Below are 21,599 nucleotides of genomic sequence, written 5' to 3'. Positions count from 1 at the left end.
TTATAATTTTCTATATTTATTTATACATTTATGTATATTGAAATTGCAACACAATTAAAATTAAATTTATTAGCTTCGATGCGAAGCTGAGAAGGTATTGGTTTTACTAAGATGTGTTTATTTTTTTTTTTTTTTTTTTTGTGTCTGTTACCACTTTTTCTCAGCTCTCACCGAACGGATTTCTTTCAACGATACGTCAAAAGATCACAAATCGTATCTAGTCGAAGACATTACCCTTAAAAATTGAAAAAAATTCCCTCGTTCCCCGTAAAAGGGGGAAACCTCCAAAAAAATTACAAATTTAAAAATCGCTAATTTTCGAAATTTTTTCAATTTTTTTTACTTAAAAGTGCCATAACTTTTTCAAAAATAAACATATCAATATAATTCTTTTTTATATAGATGCATAATATCATTACCTTTCATTTGGTATATTTTTTTCATAAATTTAACCCTTAACCTGCCCACAAGGGGGGATTTAAAATGACAACTTTTTCACAAAAAATTAATTTTTTTAACTTAAATTTTGAAAATGTTCCGGAAGGTCTGACACTTTTATATATATCTTAAATTAAAGCTAATGTAATATGCTTTATTATGAAAAAAAAAAATTTCGGACTTTATCTTATCTTCATGGTGAAAATGGCTACCGAATGCTATTTTTGTGTGAAAATTTTCGATTTTGTATTTTCCATTTTTAACTTTATTATGCTATAACTTTTTGAAAAATGTATGAATCATTACAATTTTTTTATGAGAAGTAGTATTTATATAGATCTTTCATTCGACATACTGTTTTTTTAAATCGGACCATTTCCCTAAATACAGGGGGGATTCAAAACATAAAAATGCATATAGAAAGTAGAACTTTTTCAACTTAACTTTTGAAAGTGTTCCGGAAGGTCTGACACTTTTATATATATCTTAAATTAAAGCTAATGTAATATACTTTATTATGGTAAAAAAAAATTTCGGACTTTATCTTATCTTCATGGTGAAAATGGCTACCGAATGCTATTTTTGTGTGAAAATTTTCGATTTTGTATTTTCCATTTTTAACTTTATTATGCTATAACATTTTGAAAAGAGTATAGATCAACACATTTTTTTTATGAGAAGTAGTATTTATATAGATCTTTCATTCGACATACTGTTTTTTTAAATCGGACCATTTCCCTAAATACAGGGGGGATTCAAAACATAAAAATGCATATAGAAAGTAGAACTTTTTCAACGTAACTTTTGAAAGTGTTCCGGAAGGTCTGACACTTTTATATATATCTTAAATTAAAGCTAATGTAATATACTTTATAATGGTAAAAAAAAATTTCGGACTTTATTTTATCTTCATGGTGAAAACAGACATTAAACTTAATAAAAAAAATACGATTTTTGTAAAAAAATTCTTTTTTATATTTTTAACTTTATAATGCTATAACTTCTCGAAAGATGTATGGATCAATATAATTCTTTTTTTTGTAGATGCATGATGTCTTTACCTATCATTTGGTATATTTTTTTTATAAATCTGACTTTTTACCTGCCTACAGGGGGGGATTCAAAATGACAACTTTTTCACAAAAAATTGACTTTTTCAACTTAAATTTTGAAAGTGTTCCGGAAAGTCTGACACTTTTATATATATCTTAAATTAAAGCTAATGTAATCTACTTTATTATGAAAAAAAAAAATTTCGGACTTTATTTTGTCTTCACGGTGAAAATGGCTACCAAATGCTATTATTGTGTGAAAATTCTCAATTTTATTTTTTACATTTTTAACTTTATAATGCTATAACTTATTGAAAAGTGTATTGATCAATATAATTTTTTTATGGGAAATACTATTTTTTAATAATCCCTTTTTCATTCGACATACTTTATCTTAATCAGGATATTAATAAGGAACTAGCAGTTTATGAATCTTTTGGAATAATCCACCAATTTTTTAAAATAAAACAGTATCTAAAGATTTGCATCGAAGCGTTTATTATGATAGTGATTTTAATCACTGTCAGATATCATTATACTTGATCCATCTATACCACGTCACCACTGTGCCGCGACCCCCCTGTGCTGGGTTTTTTTTAACTTGTAACTAATTACATCATTATTAGCTAAATGAAAAATAAATTGTATTGCACTTCAGCTTTGTTGACTTAACTATTTATTTTCAATAATGTAATTTATTTATGTGATTCAAATACATCACACTAGTGAAGGGCACATTTCCATCTTTATTACTATTAGTTGCCATGTAAGAGATAACTTTTCTAGTTAAAGTTTCAAATATTATTCTTAATTTATCCATTAAAAGAACTTTAGCTACATGACTAATGTACACGTTATAACATAAATCTATTTGATTTTACATGAACTTAAAATTTTTCCCAAAAAGAAATTTATATATAAATATTATATTTATAATTCAGTTGGTTTTCTAGGACCCATTCAATCCAACCAGCATTTTCAGAAAATTTTTTTTGATTTCTCATTATTAAGTAAAGTTTTAATTTGAATTAATTTCAGTATTATATTCAATAATATAATTTCCATGAACATTTTTTTAAATGAACCTTTAAGATTTCATTTGTAACTTAGAAATCATAAAAAAAATAGTTTTTTTTTTATTAGCAAACAATAATTCAGTATTTAAATCCGAGTTGATAGCTAAATCTTATAGGTTTATAAAATTAACTTTAATATGATTTAGACTGAAGTAATTTGGCAATATACATATATTACTACTTTAATTATCTAAAATAATTTAATATCTAGTATACTTTGAAGAAAACTGTATAAATAGTTAGTTATACAAATAAATAACGAAAGTTCATTAAATATAACCATTTATTTTTACAAATACTTAAAGTTAAAAGTTATATAAATAAAAAAATTTATAATCAGTCCTCAATATAATTAAACATTTTAATAATGATAGTTAAAAATTCATAAAAATATTGGATGTTAAAATTTTATGAGATTAATAGGTGTCTCATAAAATTTGTTTATATCTATAATCTTTTCTTCAAATATAAGTACATTGATTACTTTACTTTACTTATTTCAGCTATTTTTTTGTCAGATTCAGTCATATCTGTATCTCCCCAACCCCATACTTCAACACTTTTTTCTTTATTTGAGCTCTCACCAGTTCTTTGTGAACGTTTATTCACTAATGACGCATTTGCTGTCTTCAAGTTGTAAGCCAATCCAAGCCAAGCACAGATGTCAATAAATCCTGTACTGAAGTTAAGTCTGTAGTTTCCCAATTCAGCAGCTTTGTAGTCCCATGGAAAGGTATGATGATAGTTATGCCATCCTTCTCCAAAAGCCAAAAATGCTACAGTTTTATTCTCCGTTGGCGATATATTCCTAAAAAAATATAACTAAGTATATTATTAAATGAATAGTTTATAATAACAGGATAAATATTAACAAAATGTTTAATTGATTCACGTTAAAAAAATGTTATTGAATAACAAAAACAAAAAAAAGATTTATTTTAATAAATTTACTATATTTAAACAAAATAAAAGAATAATTTAAAAAAGACCATATAATAAACTGACTTATCATATGGTTTAGTTCCCCAAATATGTGCAGCGCTATTGACGAGCCATGTAACATGTAACGATAACATATAACGTGCCAAACCGACATATAAGAAAGCGTACCAAAATCGTTCATTCCATAACAAATATGGCACCAAGGAAGGTAATATAAATGCCACAATTGGCACTAGCAATAAGTAGTATCTGAAAAATAATTAATAAAAAATGTATCATACTTTAATTTTTAAATAATACAATTTTTACAAATATCATTAAGCATATAAAGTTTGTTTTATTATGTGTTAGAGATGTAAGTTTTAAGTATAATTATTAATTTTAATTTGGCGAAGGTTAGTTTGGAACAATGATAAAAAATCGGTAATGTTTTCAAAGTAGTTACTCAGTTTAGTGTTCTACTTTAAATTTTCATTATTTTTTGAATTTTATTAATGTAAATTTTACTATTATTAAAAGAAAAGAAATAGAATTTACACAGAATTTATTGATAAAAACTTATGATAAACTGTTTTGTTTTTGAGATTGAAACAAAACGCAAATATTCCTTAATCGATCAATTTCAGTAAATCCTTTAAAAATGTGGGAATTTTTATGTATATTTTATGCAAATTTAACACAAAAAATCAATGATAAAATTTACGCTCTGAGCTGTCGCACTCGTTAATATTACGTGATGCCATTACTATATATGTTACATATTTTTTTTTACATACGAATTTTCGAGATTATTTTTTCATCATTCAACTGCTTGTGAAAATAACTTGAATAATAAAAATACTATTTAAATACACAACTGTGTAATTGATAATTAAGATAGAAATGTTCTTACTTTTTTTGCCACATCACGACAGGATCGCTTTCTAAATCTTGCATATCAACCGTTTTTCCTTTGTTAAATACGTCTCTATGCTTTCGAACCAAAAGCCATCCCATGTGCGAAAAAAAGAAACCTCTGACTGAATTATGTGGGTCAGCATCTGTGTCCGTAAACTTATGATGTACTCGATGATCACGTACCCATTCATAGATGTGATTTTGGAATGCAAGAGTCTGAAAAGTTGCTAAAAGTATACGCAAAGGCAAACGGGCGTTAAAACATCGGTGTGACCAAAGTCTATGTGCTCCCACAGTTATACCCAACGCACTACACGAAACAACTAAATAACCTAAATAAATAATTATAAAATACTATTAAGTAAAAAATGTCAATATAATGTATACTATATTGAATTTACTATACTAAAATGGTTTTGTTCTCAAAATAAAACATACAAGATAAAAAAAAAAATTTGTTTGTTGTAGGTTAACGTTATAATTAGGGCTACATTTAAATGTATTTATATATTTTCTTTGATGAATCTCAAGTTTGTTTAACTTTTTTGTAGGAATATATAGTAGCGTAGAAATATTTTATTATTTTAGAGGCATTAACTCTTTTAAAAATCTCCCAAAATTAGTAACAACTCATTAATAAGTTATCAGACTAATTAATAAAAATTTGTAGTTGCTCATTGTATAATCAGAATAATTTAGTAAAATCTATAAATGCATTTAAATCTGGGCCCTATTTATAACGAATATAATATTAATATAAACAGAGAGTATAGTGTATTCGGTATACAAATTCAAATTGCTATAAATTTCGAAAAGGATGAAGTAAAGAATATTAATTTAACCGAATCGAAAAATATATAAATTTAGATTTGTATTTAATAATTAGTAATATTAGTTCTTTTTGGTTTAGAAAAGTACTTCATTAGTGACAATGATTATTATAACTTTTACTATTCATTTAAATTATAAAGCATAGCAATTTGCTTAACTAGATATTTGTTTAAATTAAAATTAATAAGTTAACAAAAATGGATAATTGTGTTCATTGCTTATATGCTTCGTTTTGTTTAAGGATCATTTGATTTCTCTAATTGTTAAATATATTTTAGTTTTTATTAAATTTAAGCAGAGCAAAATCAAATATGATTTAAAAATAATAAAAAATATATACAGTGTCCCGCCGAAATATACTAATTATAATATTAGTTTAAAACACACTGTATATATATTAAAAATTTTATTTATTTTATTTTGCTATTATTGTTAATTAATTGGATCAATTTTTGATCTTACAATTATTTTTTTATTTATTAAATTTATTTATAGCTATGTTTTAAAAATTTGATATGACAGAAAGCTTAGTTGAAATTTAGTTAAAATATTTTGATTTCACCAGATATATTTAAATAAGAATCAAAGCAGATTTAAGAACCTTTGTTTAGTTTTATATGTATTTTGATAAATATTTTAAATATTAATTAAGATATTTTTTTATTGTAAGTATAATAACTTACCAAATACAATTGTTTTTGCGTATAAATAACCGGCAATAGCTAAATAAAGTCCATAAACTGCTCCTATATGCAAAATAATAAATGCAATCACATTTCGCCATACGATTTGCCATTTGTAATTATTTTTATTAGTCTTAAGAGGAGTTGTCGGTGGATGATGTTGGATGACTTTTTGGGTAGACCCGACAATTTTGTTATCATCATAATCAACATTAACACCAGACCATATTTGAGTAAAAGTCGATGACGCGGCCATCTAATTTTCTTTACTGGATTATCTGAAAAAAAAAAACTAACGTAAACAAGTTAAAAATAAATAATTGAATTATTATTTCAACTTTTTTTTTGCTAGGTAAAAATTATAATTCAATACTCATTACGATAAATATTAAAATGATATTACGGATAAAAGTTAAAAATATGTTATATGGTTAGTTAAAAGACAAAAATTTTTCTAATAATCATGTTTTCAATAAAATTAAAAAAAGAATCATTTTTTATAAAATACTATAATAGTAATATAACCCATCATACTTATGATGTTTATTATTACTTTTGTTTTTACAATATTTAATTAAAATGATCAAAATAATGAAATGTTAAAACTTCTTTATTTCAGTTATGATGTAATGCATTTAGCGGAAAAAATTAATATTAATTTTAATTTATATGAATAACATATTGCTAACGTAACTTAATAATGCTCCTATAAATGTGCATTTTGTACATATTAATTTAATTTTTGTTGAAAATTCAATTATTAAAACTTTTTACTTCTATCAAATAACTTTGAAGCAATTTTTCCTGTTAGGTTTGTATAAGATAAAGTATCTGTATAATTAAAAATTTAAAAGCTCCTTTTTTTTCATGTAAATATGGTAGTTTAATAATTTACAACATTACTTTATAATAGTAAAATATAAGATGGAATTATATCACTTGACCACATGTGTCAGACGATTTCATAAGCATGTAAAAAGCCTTTAACGGTCATAACTAATTGCTCTAATTAAACTAATTTTAAAATGTTAGTTAAGAAATGATCGACATAATATCATTCATATTATCGAACAGTATTATTGATTGAGTAACTAACGTTCAAATTACATTATATTGATTGTGAAGTTATTTAAGTATTGTAAAAACTTTTTTAACATTTTTTTGCAAATTTAATAATAATAATTTTTTTTTATTTTACACTCTAAAACAACAAACTTAGTACGTTTTTATACTATTTAAAATATATATATATATATTTAAAAATATATATACCTTTATTTTAATATTTTTGTTAAAATCAAAAAGTTCTATTTAATACTCAGTTATTAAGTTTATACATTATAGTTCTGTTTATTAGATTTTGATTTAATTATTCTAAGCTTATTTTAGGTTTGAAAATTTATTTGTTAAACTCGATACGTTTTGAATTTACAAAATGGAGCTCGTTCTATCATTACCTATTAATTAATCTTTAATTAGGTATTATATCTCTAAACAAACGAATACACGAAAGTGAATGTTTAGCATGAAATTCAAAGTTAAATATTTGATACATCTACTAGAGACTCATTAAAATTATACTTTAGTTTGGTGTACACATATTTATGTGTAAATTAAATGCAAATGGTAGTACTAACTAGTAGGTCACAATACGAATCGATAAACGAAAAAACAGAATATTTCAAAATATTTCACACATACTTATTGTTAATGAGTTTAAATTATGTGTTACATAAATAAATAAGTAATGCTTAAAATCCTCACGATTTAATAATTTAATTATGTTTTGAATATTTTTTGCCACATTCTCGTGATTGATCGCTAAATGAACATTTAACTTTGTTTTCACTTTTACTTAATTATTTTACGATACAGACATGCTCAATATTAGCAATGTTTTTGTCTATAACAATAGTAATTGCTTGAAAATTCTGCGTCAGAATTTCGTTAAACACTTTTATTTCCATACATGTGTCCCATCATTTGTTGTTTCACATAAATTTAAAATGACACCATTATTACAAGACAATACGAAAAAGGTCTGATTTAAACTGTGTGATGAATAGATTTTTATTTAATTTTGTTTAAAATTATATTCAAATTGATATGCCTATAGTTTAGAACTTTTTTTTATTAAAATAATATAATTATTTATTAAATTTATTATAATACAAAACAAAAAACCAACACAGTGTGGTCACAGGTCAGAGGGTATGCGGCAATGTTGAGACGTATAAGTGATATCTTACAGTGATTAACATCACTATTAAATGCTTATATTTAAATCTTTTTAATTAAATAATTTTTATGTATTTAATTTTAAAACTTATATGATATAAAATTTCATTTGAATTATTAAATTTTGGTTAATTAGTTTATTTAATTGAAAATAACGTTATTTTATTGCTTTGACAGTGGTTTGACCTAGCAAAATATACTTTGTGATATTTATTTTAATAATGAAGTACATTTCAAATGCTCTAAAATAATATAGATTAGAAGGTGTCAAACTACCGGTCATTTTCAAAAATCAAGTTAAAAAAAAATTGACGTACGTGAGTGATGTCTTTCAAACCTATACTGTACTTAGGTTTTTCAACAGATTTTTAGAAGAAGTATGCCAAAAGAAAACTAATTGTCTCTAAGAGACTAATTGAAATCTCATTTAAAATAGTATTAAAAAAAAATTTACATAAGTTTTATAATGCTAAAAAATTTTATGAACATGCATTTTTTTTTTTGGTAGCGTGATTTTGAGATACTTTTTTCAATATATAAAAATAATATGGATTTTCAAATTTAGCTTAAAAGATAAATAATTGTGTGAATGAACTGTTTTTAAGTGGATATTCATGCATAGTATATTGGTTTAATATTCTAAAATCTAAGTAAAAAATTGATAATAAAATAAATCTTAAAGAAAAGCACATTTAGTTAAGCTAACAAGATTTACGCCAATGATTTAAGTTCATTATTAGTCTTAAAAAACTTAAAAAGACTATTTAAAAAATGTTTATACAGAGTGCTTAACTTTTAGTATAATGTTTATAATTTTTGAACCAATTATCATTTTGTGGTAAGAGTCAATAATTAGAGTAAATTTGTTTCAGAATGTTTTAAAATGTTTATCCTATTTATAAATCGAGGTACTGATTAATATTATTGTAAGGACTATAAAAAATTGAATAAGACAAAACCATAATAAAGTTTTTTAATATATTTGGGAATTTAAAAAATATTTAAATCAAAGAAATACTTAATATGACGATAAAAATTGAAATTGATTATAAGAAATGTATAAATTGTAGCGAATCAATGTTTTAGATAAATTATAATAATGTAAAGAGCTATAATTTTGGAAAGGTAAAAATTGTTGAAAAATGTTACAAGATAAATTGTAAAATATGAAATTGCAAGTTTAAACCCATCTGAAATATTTAGTTTAGAATCAATTTTTTACTTGTTTTGGTTAAGTCGTACATTAGTTGTTATTTTTCTATATTCCAATCGAACGGAATCGAACTACTACAAGTTACTTATAACATTAGTAAATAATATAAATCACGAGTGAAATTTTTACATTTTTACTTGAAGATGAAACTAGTAAACGATACCTTCCAATGGATTTATGAGCTGTGATGGATAACAATAATTAACACTATTATTTAAATACTGAACAAGAAATAAATATAATTTCAACGACCACTGTTAGATTTTTGAAAAAATTATGTCAAGAGAAACTAAGATATTTTGTTTGATCAAAGACTAATAAATGACTGGTAGGGTCAGTTTTATTTTTTATGTATTTGAAGGGAATTGCAGGTAAAAGTGATATATTATCAATTAGTGGGGTAAATACTTACTGTGAAATTATTATCATTGGTTTATTAAATCTTTAATGGTTTGAAATTTTTGTGATTTAATAGTTAATAATAGATATTGAGTACTTACATATTTATGCGAAGTAATTAATATGTATGTAATAGGTATTAATATTGGGGCCGTGACGCTTGTAAACATAACGGGATTAGCATGGGTTTTATAAAACGATTGAAAGCCGTTTATATAAACATAAGCAATCAATATGATTTAGTTTTCCCAATGTGGTTTATTAGACACTAATATTCGTGAAAATTGTGCAATGTATGCGCAAAAATGAGTAATGATATACGTCCTGGTATATTTTTTATAGGTTATAAATGTTGTCTGTAAGTGCACGTTTACTTTATTCACAATAGTTAGGAATATGAAAATGACGAAAGAGAGAAAATGTGTATGTAATTGAAAAAGAGACAGTAATTACGATTCGGTCATTGTCTGATTTTTATAAGCTAGCAAAAATAATACATCTATAGAAGTACGATAGTTAATTGTTTGAATTTAGAAGTAATTACAATTAACCCAAAAAAAGTTGCTGAAAGTAATATTTTAATAATGGGGGAAGCACTTCATAATGGAGAAATTCCTTAGTTATCAGAATAAACTACATTAAATCGTAATGTATTGAGTTAAAAACAACTAAGAAGTATTTAATTAATTACATGCATTTGAAAGACTTTTATACTTACATAAATCGCAGAGGAATTATAGTCAATACTCTGCATTAACGACAGTGGAATTAATATAAAGGACACTCTGTTGTTGTGCTATAACAGAAATTGAGAGTACAAATAATAGCAAAGGAAAACGTTTGTGTTAATATACTCCTCCTTAAAACTGCAATTCATGTAATATGCGAAATAATACAATATATATGTTCCATCCTACCTTACAGTGCAATTGTTTTTCTTGTTAAATTTGACCTGCTTGATTAAATTATGACGTCTTAATGAGTAATTTCTAAACGAGTCTAAATTAAGATATTATTTTGAAAAGAAATACGTAAAATTATATTCACTACTTCTCCAAACGAAAAAAAAATTTTTTTCATCATGTAATTATTTTTATTGTATGAGTTTTTTTCTCTATTACACTCAAATTATACTAAACATTTTATTATGAAATAGAAATGTGTTTACGTAAAGTTCAAAAAATTCTTAGTCGATATTCTAAAATATCTCGAGTCATTTGTAATTAATTTAGCTAATACATTTTCTAGCTGCCAAGTATTTATTAAGTGTTTGCTTTTTTTTGCTCATTTAAAAATGTTTAATAAAAAAATGTATAGAGGCGATTTGTATGAAAAAATAATTGACTTCTTTAATTTTAATTAAAATCTTGTACTTAAATATATATATACCTAACCTAATACCTTCTAAATATCACATTGTGAAAATCAATAATAGACTATAGTATTAAGCTACAATATCAATACCGTTTCTTAGTAACAAGAAGGACCGTTAGACAGATTTGCAGATTAAAGTTCAATTAAAAAGAAAATATAGTTATATGAATTTGATAAAGTCAATAAATATATTTGTAAATTTTTTTTTAATTTATCAGTCAAATCAGGAACATGCAAATTAATAAATAATAAAAAACATTAAGAACAAAAAATGAACTATTAAACAATTTGAGGACCCGTATTAAGTTCAAAACAACAAATATAAAGTATACCTCAACTACCATCATATCCTATTATTACTTTTTTAGTTATCTATTTGTTTGCAATAATTACTTTACCTTCTAGTTTGGTAATATTTTAATCAACGCATTATTGGGCACATTTTCTTTTATTAATTTATTCCTAATCTTATAGATTTAATATAAAACATTTTCAGTGGTGATCAAGACTTTATTTTTATTATTCTTTTAATCCTTTACGTCGGTTTGCTCGTAATGGGTTTAGTTTATATCGCCAATAAATGTATAATATGCATATATCATTAGCATTTATATTTGTAAAAAGAACTATTATACTTAAGAATTATCATTTATTTATTAATGTTATTAATTTTTAACAATCTTTTGGACTTGAAAAACTTATAAGTTAAAAATTATAACAAAAAGATGAGTGATTATCTTAGTAAAATAACCTGAGGCAATATCAAGGTTATTAAATGAAATCCTATCATCTAATAACTTTGGAGGCAAGATGTTCGCATGGGGTAAGATGAACTATTATATAAATAGATTATTTAGATCTTAAGATATGGTCAAACTGTTTCGTGTATATGAATTTACTATCCATTTAGTAAATTGATAAATTTATTATTTTCTATTCTACCTTAAATATAATTATTTTTACTTTCATGAATTATCATGCAGTTTTAAGCTAAACAAATTATAAAGTATTCAAGTTAATATCATATGTTAACATGTATTTTTTCATGAAAAAGTTAAATAAATTTTTTAAATTACTAAGTAGATCTAATACAAAACACATTCTTATACTAATAAATCACAGTTCATAAATAATGTAAATATACTAACAAGGAAAAAAATAAGACAACTTAAAAATATACATTAGTAATATAATAATAAAAATAAAAATATTCTTAGAAAATGAAACACATGATTTTTGTATAAAGTAAGAATGTTATGTTGGCTGTGTTTAATTAAATTACTAATATTTTTCAACTTTTAGCCATTTTGTTAACTTATTTGTGCAATTTGTTTATCAGATTCAGTCATATCTGTATCTCCCCAACCCCATACTTCAACTCTTTTTTCTTTATTTGAGCTCTCACCAGTTCTTTGTAAACGTTTATTCACTAATGACGCATTTGCTGTCTTCAAGTTGTAAGCCAATCCAAGCCAAGCACAGATGTCAATAAATGCTGTACTAAAGTTAAGTCGGTAGTTTCCCAATTCAGCAGCTTTGTAGTCCCATGGAAAAGTATGATGATAGTTATGCCATCCTTCTCCAAAAGCCAAAAATGCTACAGTTTTATTATCCGTTGGCGATATATTTCTAAGAAAATATAACTAAAAATATTACTAAATGAATAGTTTATAATTACAGGATAAATATTAATAAAAAGTTTAATAAATTTGAGTTTAAAAATGAATACTAAAAGAGATTTATTTTAATAAATTTACTATATTTAAACAAAATAAAAAAATAATTTAAAAAAGACCATATAATAAACTGACTTATCATATGGTTTAGTTCCCCAAATATGTGCAGTGCCATACAATTATTTTTTAAAAATTTTTCGTCGTTTAACAGTGTAACATAACACTTTTTTGTTTAACATTAATTGGGTTCGAAACGTAATTAACTATCATGGACAGTTTTTAATATAGGCAAATGACAACTTTTTTTACATAGATTAATTTTAAATATAACGTTTGAAAACAATTTTAATAAGGACAGCTTTATGTTAAAAGTTGTATTATGTTTAATAATAATTTATGGTAATATATATCATGTATTTTAGGTGTTTTGTTTTTCGTATTTGATCACGTTTTATCAAAAATATTTAATAAATATTTTAATTATTAATACATTTCATCGTTTTCTTGTCCTGTTTATGAGTTAATATTAAAATATTATCTAAAATTAAAATAATTTGCTTCTACTGAAATCGTTTAAATAATTTAATATTATAAACAAATTAAGTTCAAAATATTTTATTGTACGTTGATAACAAATTATACATACTTGTCGTATGGTCTGACTCCCCAAATGTGTGCAGCGCTATTTACAAGCCAAGTAGAGTGTAACGCAAACATATAACGCGACAAACCAACAAATAAAAGGGAGTACCAAAATTGCTCATTCCATAACAAATATGGCACCAAGGAAGGTAATATAAATGCCACAATTGGCACTAGCAATAAGTAGTATCTGAAAAATAATTAATAAAAAATGTATCATACTTTAATTTTTAAATAATACAATTATTATATTTCTAAGAAAATATAACTAAAAATATTACTAAATGAATAGTTTATAATTACAGGATAAATATTAATAAAAAGTTTAATAAATTTGAGTTTAAAAATGAATACTAAAAGAGATTTATTTTAATAAATTTACTATATTTAAACAAAATAAAAAAATAATTTAAAAAAGACCATATAATAAACTGACTTATCATATGGTTTAGTTCCCCAAATATGTGCAGTGCCATACAATTATTTTTTAAAAATTTTTCGTCGTTTAACAGTGTAACATAACACTTTTTTGTTTAACATTAATTGGGTTCGAAACGTAATTAACTATCATGGACAGTTTTTAATATAGGCAAATGACAACTTTTTTTACATAGATTAATTTTAAATATAACGTTTGAAAACAATTTTAATAAGGACAGCTTTATGTTAAAAGTTGTATTATGTTTAATAATAATTTATGGTAATATATATCATGTATTTTAGGTGTTTTGTTTTTCGTATTTGATCACGTTTTATCAAAAATATTTAATAAATATTTTAATTATTAATACATTTCATCGTTTTCTTGTCCTGTTTATGAGTTAATATTAAAATATTATCTAAAATTAAAATAATTTGCTTCTACTGAAATCGTTTAAATAATTTAATATTATAAACAAATTAAGTTCAAAATATTTTATTGTACGTTGATAACAAATTATACATACTTGTCGTATGGTCTGACTCCCCAAATGTGTGCAGCGCTATTTACAAGCCAAGTAGAGTGTAACGCAAACATATAACGCGACAAACCAACAAATAAAAGGGAGTACCAAAATTGCTCATTCCATAACAAATATGGCACCAAGGAAGGTAATATAAATGCCACAATTGGCACTAGCAATAAGTAGTATCTGAAAAATAATTAATAAAAAATGTATCATACTTTAATTTTTAAATAATACAATTTTTACAAATATCATTAAGCATATAAAGTTTGTTTTATTATGACTAGTGTTAGAGATGTAAGTTTTAAGTATAATTATTAATTTTAATTTGGCGAAGGTTGGTTTGGAACAATGATAAAAAATCGGTAATATTTTCAAAGTAGTTACTCAGTTTAATGTTCTACTTTAAATTTTCATTATTTTTTGAATGTTATAAATGTAAATTTTACTAAGTAAGTAAGGGATTAAAGAAGCTAAAAATGATATAATTGGTACCAACCATATGTAGTACCTGAAAAGTAATTAAGAAATATAATAATTAAGATTTAATTAAAAAAAATAAACAATTTCTGTTATATAATAGTAGGGTTTTAAAATTATATAGAACATATATTTCATAAAAATTTTACGAAATACTATTATTTATCAAGAAATATTTTTTTTAATATGTTTATATTAACTAATGAACGTATAGAGTTTGAGTATATGGAAAGGTATGTATAAAAATTCTTGTAACTCAATAAGTATTTATCCTAAAGTTGTTATAAATCCATCAAAGTTTTTACAATAAAAGGGCTAAAAAATGATTATTTTTAAATTTCAAAGAAAAATAAATAAATTTTTTCTTATTAGAGGTCAAATAATAAAAAATAAGTTTTTAACGTAGTTTAAAAACTGTAAAAAATATTTTTAAAAGAACCCATCAGAGTTGGGAAAAGTGAATGTTATCTGATAGTGATCAACATCACTATAATAAAAAAACCCTTCAATGTAAATCTGTTAATTTTTTGTTAAGTATATTGCATTTTAATCTATTATTTATGAAATTATTTATTTAGCCCTCTTTTTGCATAATAATTTTTTAATTTAAAGGTAAGCACGCACATTTAGGTACATTTCAAACTACAGCTGACAACAAAAAATGACAGCTTTCAATAGTATAGTTATCAGGTTTATTAATATTCCGATAAATAACTATGGGTTGTAAAAGAAATAGTTATATGTAAAGGGTATGATGAAAATGTAAGTTCAAAATGAGTCCGTACACAAATATGGAATAAAAAAAGGAGGTCCGCTAGTACGCTTTCTAGTGAGGGGGAGTAAAAAGTAATTTGGTTGTCCATATTATATTATTTGGGCATTTTGATCAGGTTAACTAGACTTTGTAAGAATTTTGGTATTACTTTAGTAACTTATAAGACTTATAATTTCAAAGATTTATTAGATAACTCTACAGATAAAGTAGAAAAAAAGGGGAATTCATTAATAAAATACAATGTGATAGTTGTGATAAATATTACGTAGTCCAAACAAAAAGAAACATTGGGGTTATGTTTAAATAATATTTAAGAAACATTAAAATAAAGAATTTAACAAATTTTCTGTGAGTCAATATTTATTAACATAATAACTCCATTGAAACTATAAAACTATTTAGAAACATTAATATTTACAAAAAACTTTATATATGGAGACATTAAAATTAGTAAGTATTTAGTGCTGATAATGGTAACATTCTTCCAAATCAAAGAAATCTAGAAATCTTAGAAGAGAAACGTCCAAAAATTACAATTGTTTTAAAACCGTCGATATTGATATTTTTAGTTTTCACTTTTTATTGAAGTATCTTTCTGAAAACTAAACCGGATTATTATGACACTTTTTTGGCTAATATTATAGGCATTTAATTGTTGATTTGTTTTTTTATAAAAATTCAAATACTAATCAGAGAACTTAACGTTTTTTTTTTACCCGAAAACCTAATTTGTAAGAGTTTGAAACACATACAATTTTCAGTAAAAATAAATTAAAGTGTTTGGCATAACAACGGAATATTTACATTATTCAAAACTAAATCAAATCGAATTTTTTTTAGTTATGCTATAAGATTAAACAAATTAAGATTTCTAGAAATTTTTCTTTTATGTGCATTAGGCGACAAAAATCAATATATGTAAACTTTTTATTATAATTTTTCAATTTTTATTTCTTTATTTTCTTTATCAACAATCGTATCAAAGTGTCCGTATGCTTTTGATGTTTTTTTACTTATTAAATTTAATGGCTAAAATTTCATGGGTTTGAGATGTAAAAGCATAAAATTAATTTTAGAATTATATACGCTATAAAAAGACCTAGTAATGATAATTATTTTGTTTTTACTTTTTTTGCCACATCACTACAGGATCATCTTCCAAGTCTCGCATATCGATTGTTTTGCCTTTGCCATAAACGTCTTTGTGCTTTCGAACCAAAAGCCATCCTATATGAGAAAAAAAGAACCCACGGGCTGAGTTATATGGGTCAGCATCTGTGTCGGTAAACTTATGATGTACTCGATGATCGCGTACCCATTCATAGATGTGATTTTGGAATGCAAGAGTCTGAAAAGTTGCTAAAAGTATACGCAAAGGCAAACGGGCGTTAAAACATCGGTGTGACCAAAGTCTATGTGCACCTACAGTTATTCCCATTCCACTAAACATTAATACTAGGTAAGCTAGAAACAAAAATTTATTAACATGAGATACAAATAAATTTGTAGCTATTTTAAATACTGTGAAAACATAATAATATTCGTATATAACGAGTGAAGAATTTCGAAATCTGCAAAAGTACATTAATTTTTGTACCTATTGTAGATATATTTGAAAAAAATCGAAGAAATCGATATCATTACACATCTATAAATTGGTTAAGCATAAATCACTTGCGCAACTTAATCTTAATAGGCCATAGGTCAAGCAGGACCCTTTTAAATTGAACTTGCTTTTTAATATTTTTTATTATACAAAAATTCTAAATAATATTGTAATTATTCTTCAAAAAAATAAAAATAGTACTTATACAAAATCATAAGAGATGAACCTAAATTTTAGGGGTCTATAATTATCATTTTTCCAACATTCTTGCTAGTTGGTTGGGTTATTTGCGCCACTACTATAAATATGTATATTAACTTAAATATAAAACTTCATAAATAATATAATATATAAATTCCCAGGTTTTTTTTAGTTTATTATTATATTATATATTATACATTTATTTTATTTTAAGGATATATAATAATACTAAGTTATTATTTATTAGTTTAATAATATTTATTAACCATATATAATTGTTTTTCCATAAAGATGACCGGTAAAGACCAAATAAAATCCATAAACTGCTCCTATATGCAAAATGATAGATGCAATCACATTTTGCCACACAATAATCAACTTGTTATTGTTTTTACTAGGCTTCAAAGAGGTCATCGTGAGGTGATGTTGATCGACTTTTTGGGCAGATTCGACACGATTATTTGTATCATAATAAACATGAACACTAGACCATATCCAAGTAAAAATTGAAAACGTAGTCATCGAATTTTTTCGACGTAAAATCTAAAAAGAAGTGATATATCATTTTTTTTACTTTTGACATATAAGTCGAAAATCAGTTGTTTTTAAAAATGTTTTTGTATTTACGATGTTAATATTTGAAGTGATCTTTAAGTATAAAGTTGATGATTATTTATGTATTTTTATGACTATTTATTTAATAAATAAAATATCTTTTATGACATCAAAATTAATTCAATAAAAAAATATTTATCCTTTTATTTTTGTCATAAAGTAAAAATAAAAAAAAATGATAAAAAATATAATTGATAAAATAATAAAAATATTTTAAAAACTATTAAGAATAATTCACGATTATAATAGATTAATAAACGATTAACAAATGCAAAAAAGTAACTAAAAACTATTTACCACAAGAAAATAATTTAATATCAAAGATCATGCGACTCAGAAAATATTTTTACTATTCGAATGGTATCAATACTACTCAATAATTTATGTACTACAGACATAAATGTTTTTCTCTTTTCTAGTTTATCCATCGTACATGATTTGGCTGGGTTAAATAAAAATGCACGTGTATTCTTATTTATTGTTATTACTTACAAGAGGTTTTTTTTAAATATAATATAATTAAATTAAATTTATCATGATTAATTTCTATTTCTTCATGTAAAATATTTATTATATATACTTTATAAGACTATATTGCATTTTTCAGCATAAAATTTTAATTTTATAATAATAATTAGAGAATTTATAAGAGAGGTATTTTCATAACTAAAAACAATAAAATATTAATCAGTTATAAGCTAGTAAAATAAACAGACTAAGTAACTCACCCTGATTATTAACACGCTTATATTAGTTTCATCTGTATGTATGTTTTTAAGTAAGTTTGTAAGTATGTTTGTTTGTAACTCTCCACGCGCAACTTGTTATTATTTTTGCGTATCCCGTCGTCTATAGCTTTGAGACTAGACTGTCGTAACGCATTCATCCCACCCACTCACCATTTGAAAACAATACTTTCCTGTATAATTTTATTTTTGGTTTTCGTATCCGTGAAGCGTGCGCATCATCAATATTATATATTTAAATAAATTTTGATTGTTTATTATTAGATATAAACATTTAAAGATTCGATTTTTTTTGAGTTCATTTACATGTATAATATATAAGGGATTACAAATACAGGTAGCTAATTGGTTTTTTAGGACGATATTCGCAGGTATACAGGGTGATTTTTTTATCATAACCCACTCAATTACTTGCAGAATAATAATAATTTAAACATTTTTTTTTTTTATTATCTTTAGTTACACATTATTCTTGAATTTTTAACTATGTAATACTTTTTAAGTTCATCCCTTATGCCTTGGAGGGGGGTCAACTTTGTTTTTTTAAATGGTAACACATATTTTTAATTTAATAAAATGTTTGAGTTTTTAATTTAATAGTAAATGGCATTTGAATTTTTAATATAACTTTATTAGCTTATTAGATATAAACATTTAAAGTTTCAAAATTTTGAGTTAATATACATGTATAATACACATGGGATTGTAAATACAGGTAGCTAATTGGATTTTTATGACATTGCTGTCTCAGTCACGGATTGTTTATTATCAATTATGATTATCAATAGATATACTTTCTGTATTGTCTGTTAGTGTATCTATAAACTAATAACAATGTGCCTTACTACAATTGATAATAACAATGATGTGTACCTGCTAATATCGATGTTATAAAAAACCAATTAGCTACCTATATTTGTAATCCCTTCTGTATTATACCTGTATATTAATTCAAAAATTTGAAACTTTAAATGATTATATCTAATAAGCTAATAAAGTTATATTAAAAATTCAAATGCCATTTACTATTAAATTAAAAACTCAAACATTTTATTAAATTAAAAATATGTATTACCATTTAAAAAAACAAAGTTGACCCCCCTCCAAGGCATAAGGGATGAACTTAAAAAGTATTACATAGTTAAAAAATCGAGAATAATGTGTAACTAAAGATAATAATAAAAAAAAATGTTTAAATTATTATTATTCTGCAAGTAATTGAGTGGGTTATGATAAAAAAATCATTCTGTATAGTTTTTATTATCAACGGTAATAAGACACATTGTTGTGAGTTTATAAACACACTAACTGGCAATACAGAAATTATATCTATTGATATTGATAATTGGCAATAAACACTCCGTGACTGTAATCATCAAAAACTAAAAACTGAAAAACACGATTTAAAAACGGGCGTTCATCGTTTCCGCCAAACCGATAGTTTATATCTGTCTATAAATAGAAGCTTGAGAACCACTGGTTAAAATATATGCCAAAATAACCCAATAATAATTACCTACTTTTCATTTAATCGAAATTTTTACTATTTTTTTATTGTTATTACATAGCAGTGCATTGATAATTGTGAATCATTTCATTCACATTTTAATAACACAATTTTTTAAGGCGCATCCTTCTATTAATAATTTTTTTAAAATTTGAATGAAAAATATTTAGTCTTATAATTTATTAAAATATATAGTTTTGATAATGCAGTCTCAAAAAGCGTACGGAATAAAATTGAAATCCGTTTCAGAAAAACAAAAGAGACAAGTGATAAATTTAATAACAATGAAATTAGCCAATTCGAATTTGTGAAATTAGTTTTCAACAACTATCGAAAATAGTATAGATCATAGATCTACTTTTTATTATATTATTACAGGTATCAGATATTTTTTAAGCTTATTGTCAATGTTTGAATTTTATTTTAATGTTTTGATGACTTTTTATTTTCTTATAAACTATATTTTTATTATTCATTACAATTAAATATATACATACTTAAGATAATTATCTATTAGAATTTATTTACCTTAGGTAAAATGTCATATTTTCTTTATAAAGTTATGCCTGTGTGATAAAATAAATAATTATTCAAAACGACGTGACCATATTTAGAGGTGGCTAAGGGGGTCAAAAATTCTTGGGAGCAAATATCATTTGATAGTGATAGGACAAAAAATTACTCTATTTTGCTCATTAATATTAATACCTCACGCAAAAATCTTAAATACAGGCCTGAACGTAACATTCAATAAAAGCCAAACAATTTGGTACTAGCAACTATCTAACTTGCCCGTATGCTAAAACCGATACTGGTATGTCGTGGTGACCCATGGATAAAACTAAATGGTTCTCAAATTTTTTAGTAGATAGATAGACAGGTAGAAGATTAGTTTGGCGGAAAAGTAAAAGCGACCTTATTCAGGTTTGCCGGAAACGATACTTGGTGGAAACGATACGGTCAATTTTGGCAGAAACGATAATCTCCCTTAAAAACAAAAGCGTAGGTGCTTTATGCTATATTTTTCGTATATTGACGATTTTTTTCACAATAATACTAGTATTTTTCGTTCATTATTGTTCTAAGCTAATTTTAAAAATTATTTTTAACTTTTTAGTTCGATATGCTTTAAAAGCGTGTTTTTCAATTTTTTTTAACTATATTTATTTTGCTAACTTTGATAAATTGAAAACATATGACATACAATTTGTAAAGGGTTTAACGAATTAAAAAAGTGATAAAAATTGTTTATACCTACTAC

General features: G+C 24.2%; 2 protein-coding genes across 3 annotated transcripts; both read right to left on the bottom strand.

The window, feature by feature from the left end:
• Positions 1–2,831: 2,831 nt before the first annotated feature.
• Positions 2,832–10,653, bottom strand: LOC126900442 (acyl-CoA Delta-9 desaturase-like). The gene is made up of 5 exons (XM_050676154.1): positions 10,488–10,653; positions 5,920–6,197; positions 4,401–4,737; positions 3,572–3,757; positions 2,832–3,374 (listed from the first exon to the last, which is right to left on the bottom strand). The coding sequence occupies exons 2-5, from the start codon at positions 6,173–6,175 to the stop codon at positions 3,047–3,049; spliced, it is 1,107 nt and encodes a 368-aa protein (XP_050532111.1). The 5' UTR covers positions 6,176–6,197; positions 10,488–10,653; the 3' UTR covers positions 2,832–3,046.
• A 1,552-nt stretch (positions 10,654–12,205) lies between these two features.
• LOC126900443 (acyl-CoA Delta-9 desaturase-like) lies at positions 12,206–18,964 on the bottom strand. Of its 2 annotated transcripts, none has more exons than XM_050676155.1 (5): positions 18,814–18,964; positions 17,737–18,013; positions 16,791–17,127; positions 14,409–14,594; positions 12,206–12,772 (listed from the first exon to the last, which is right to left on the bottom strand). In XM_050676155.1, exons 2-5 carry the CDS (start codon positions 17,990–17,992, stop codon positions 12,454–12,456), a joined length of 1,098 nt encoding a protein of 365 aa, XP_050532112.1. In that variant the 5' UTR covers positions 17,993–18,013; positions 18,814–18,964; the 3' UTR covers positions 12,206–12,453. The 2 variants fall into 2 exon arrangements, with proteins under 2 accessions (XP_050532112.1, XP_050532113.1); XM_050676156.1 differs by lacking the exon at positions 14,409–14,594 and adding an exon at positions 13,466–13,651.
• Positions 18,965–21,599: the final 2,635 nt, after the last annotated feature.

The sequence above is a fragment of the Daktulosphaira vitifoliae genome, unplaced genomic scaffold (assembly GCF_025091365.1).
Source record: "Daktulosphaira vitifoliae isolate Bord-2020 unplaced genomic scaffold, ASM2509136v1 Scaffold_3, whole genome shotgun sequence".
Taxonomy (NCBI): domain Eukaryota; kingdom Metazoa; phylum Arthropoda; class Insecta; order Hemiptera; family Phylloxeridae; genus Daktulosphaira; species Daktulosphaira vitifoliae.
The sequence above is the reverse complement of the archived record's forward strand: the minus strand, read 5'-3'. Positions and strand labels throughout refer to the sequence as shown.

Coding starts and splice junctions, on each gene's coding strand:
- LOC126900442 (XM_050676154.1), bottom strand. CDS start 6,175: ATGGCCGCGTCATCGACTTTTACTCAAATATGGTCTGGTGTTAATGTT. Junction 3,758..4,400: donor GTCGTGATGTGGCAAAAAAA/GTAAGAACATTT, acceptor ATTATTTTTCAG/ATACTACTTATTGCTAGTGC. Junction 3,375..3,571: donor GGAACTAAACCATATGATAA/GTCAGTTTATTA, acceptor ATATTTTTTTAG/GAATATATCGCCAACGGAGA.
- LOC126900443 (XM_050676155.1), bottom strand. CDS start 17,992: ATGACTACGTTTTCAATTTTTACTTGGATATGGTCTAGTGTTCATGTT. Junction 17,128..17,736: donor TGGAAAAACAATTATATATG/GTTAATAAATAT, acceptor TTTTGTTTCTAG/CTTACCTAGTATTAATGTTT. Junction 14,595..16,790: donor GTAGTGATGTGGCAAAAAAA/GTAAAAACAAAA, acceptor ATTATTTTTCAG/ATACTACTTATTGCTAGTGC.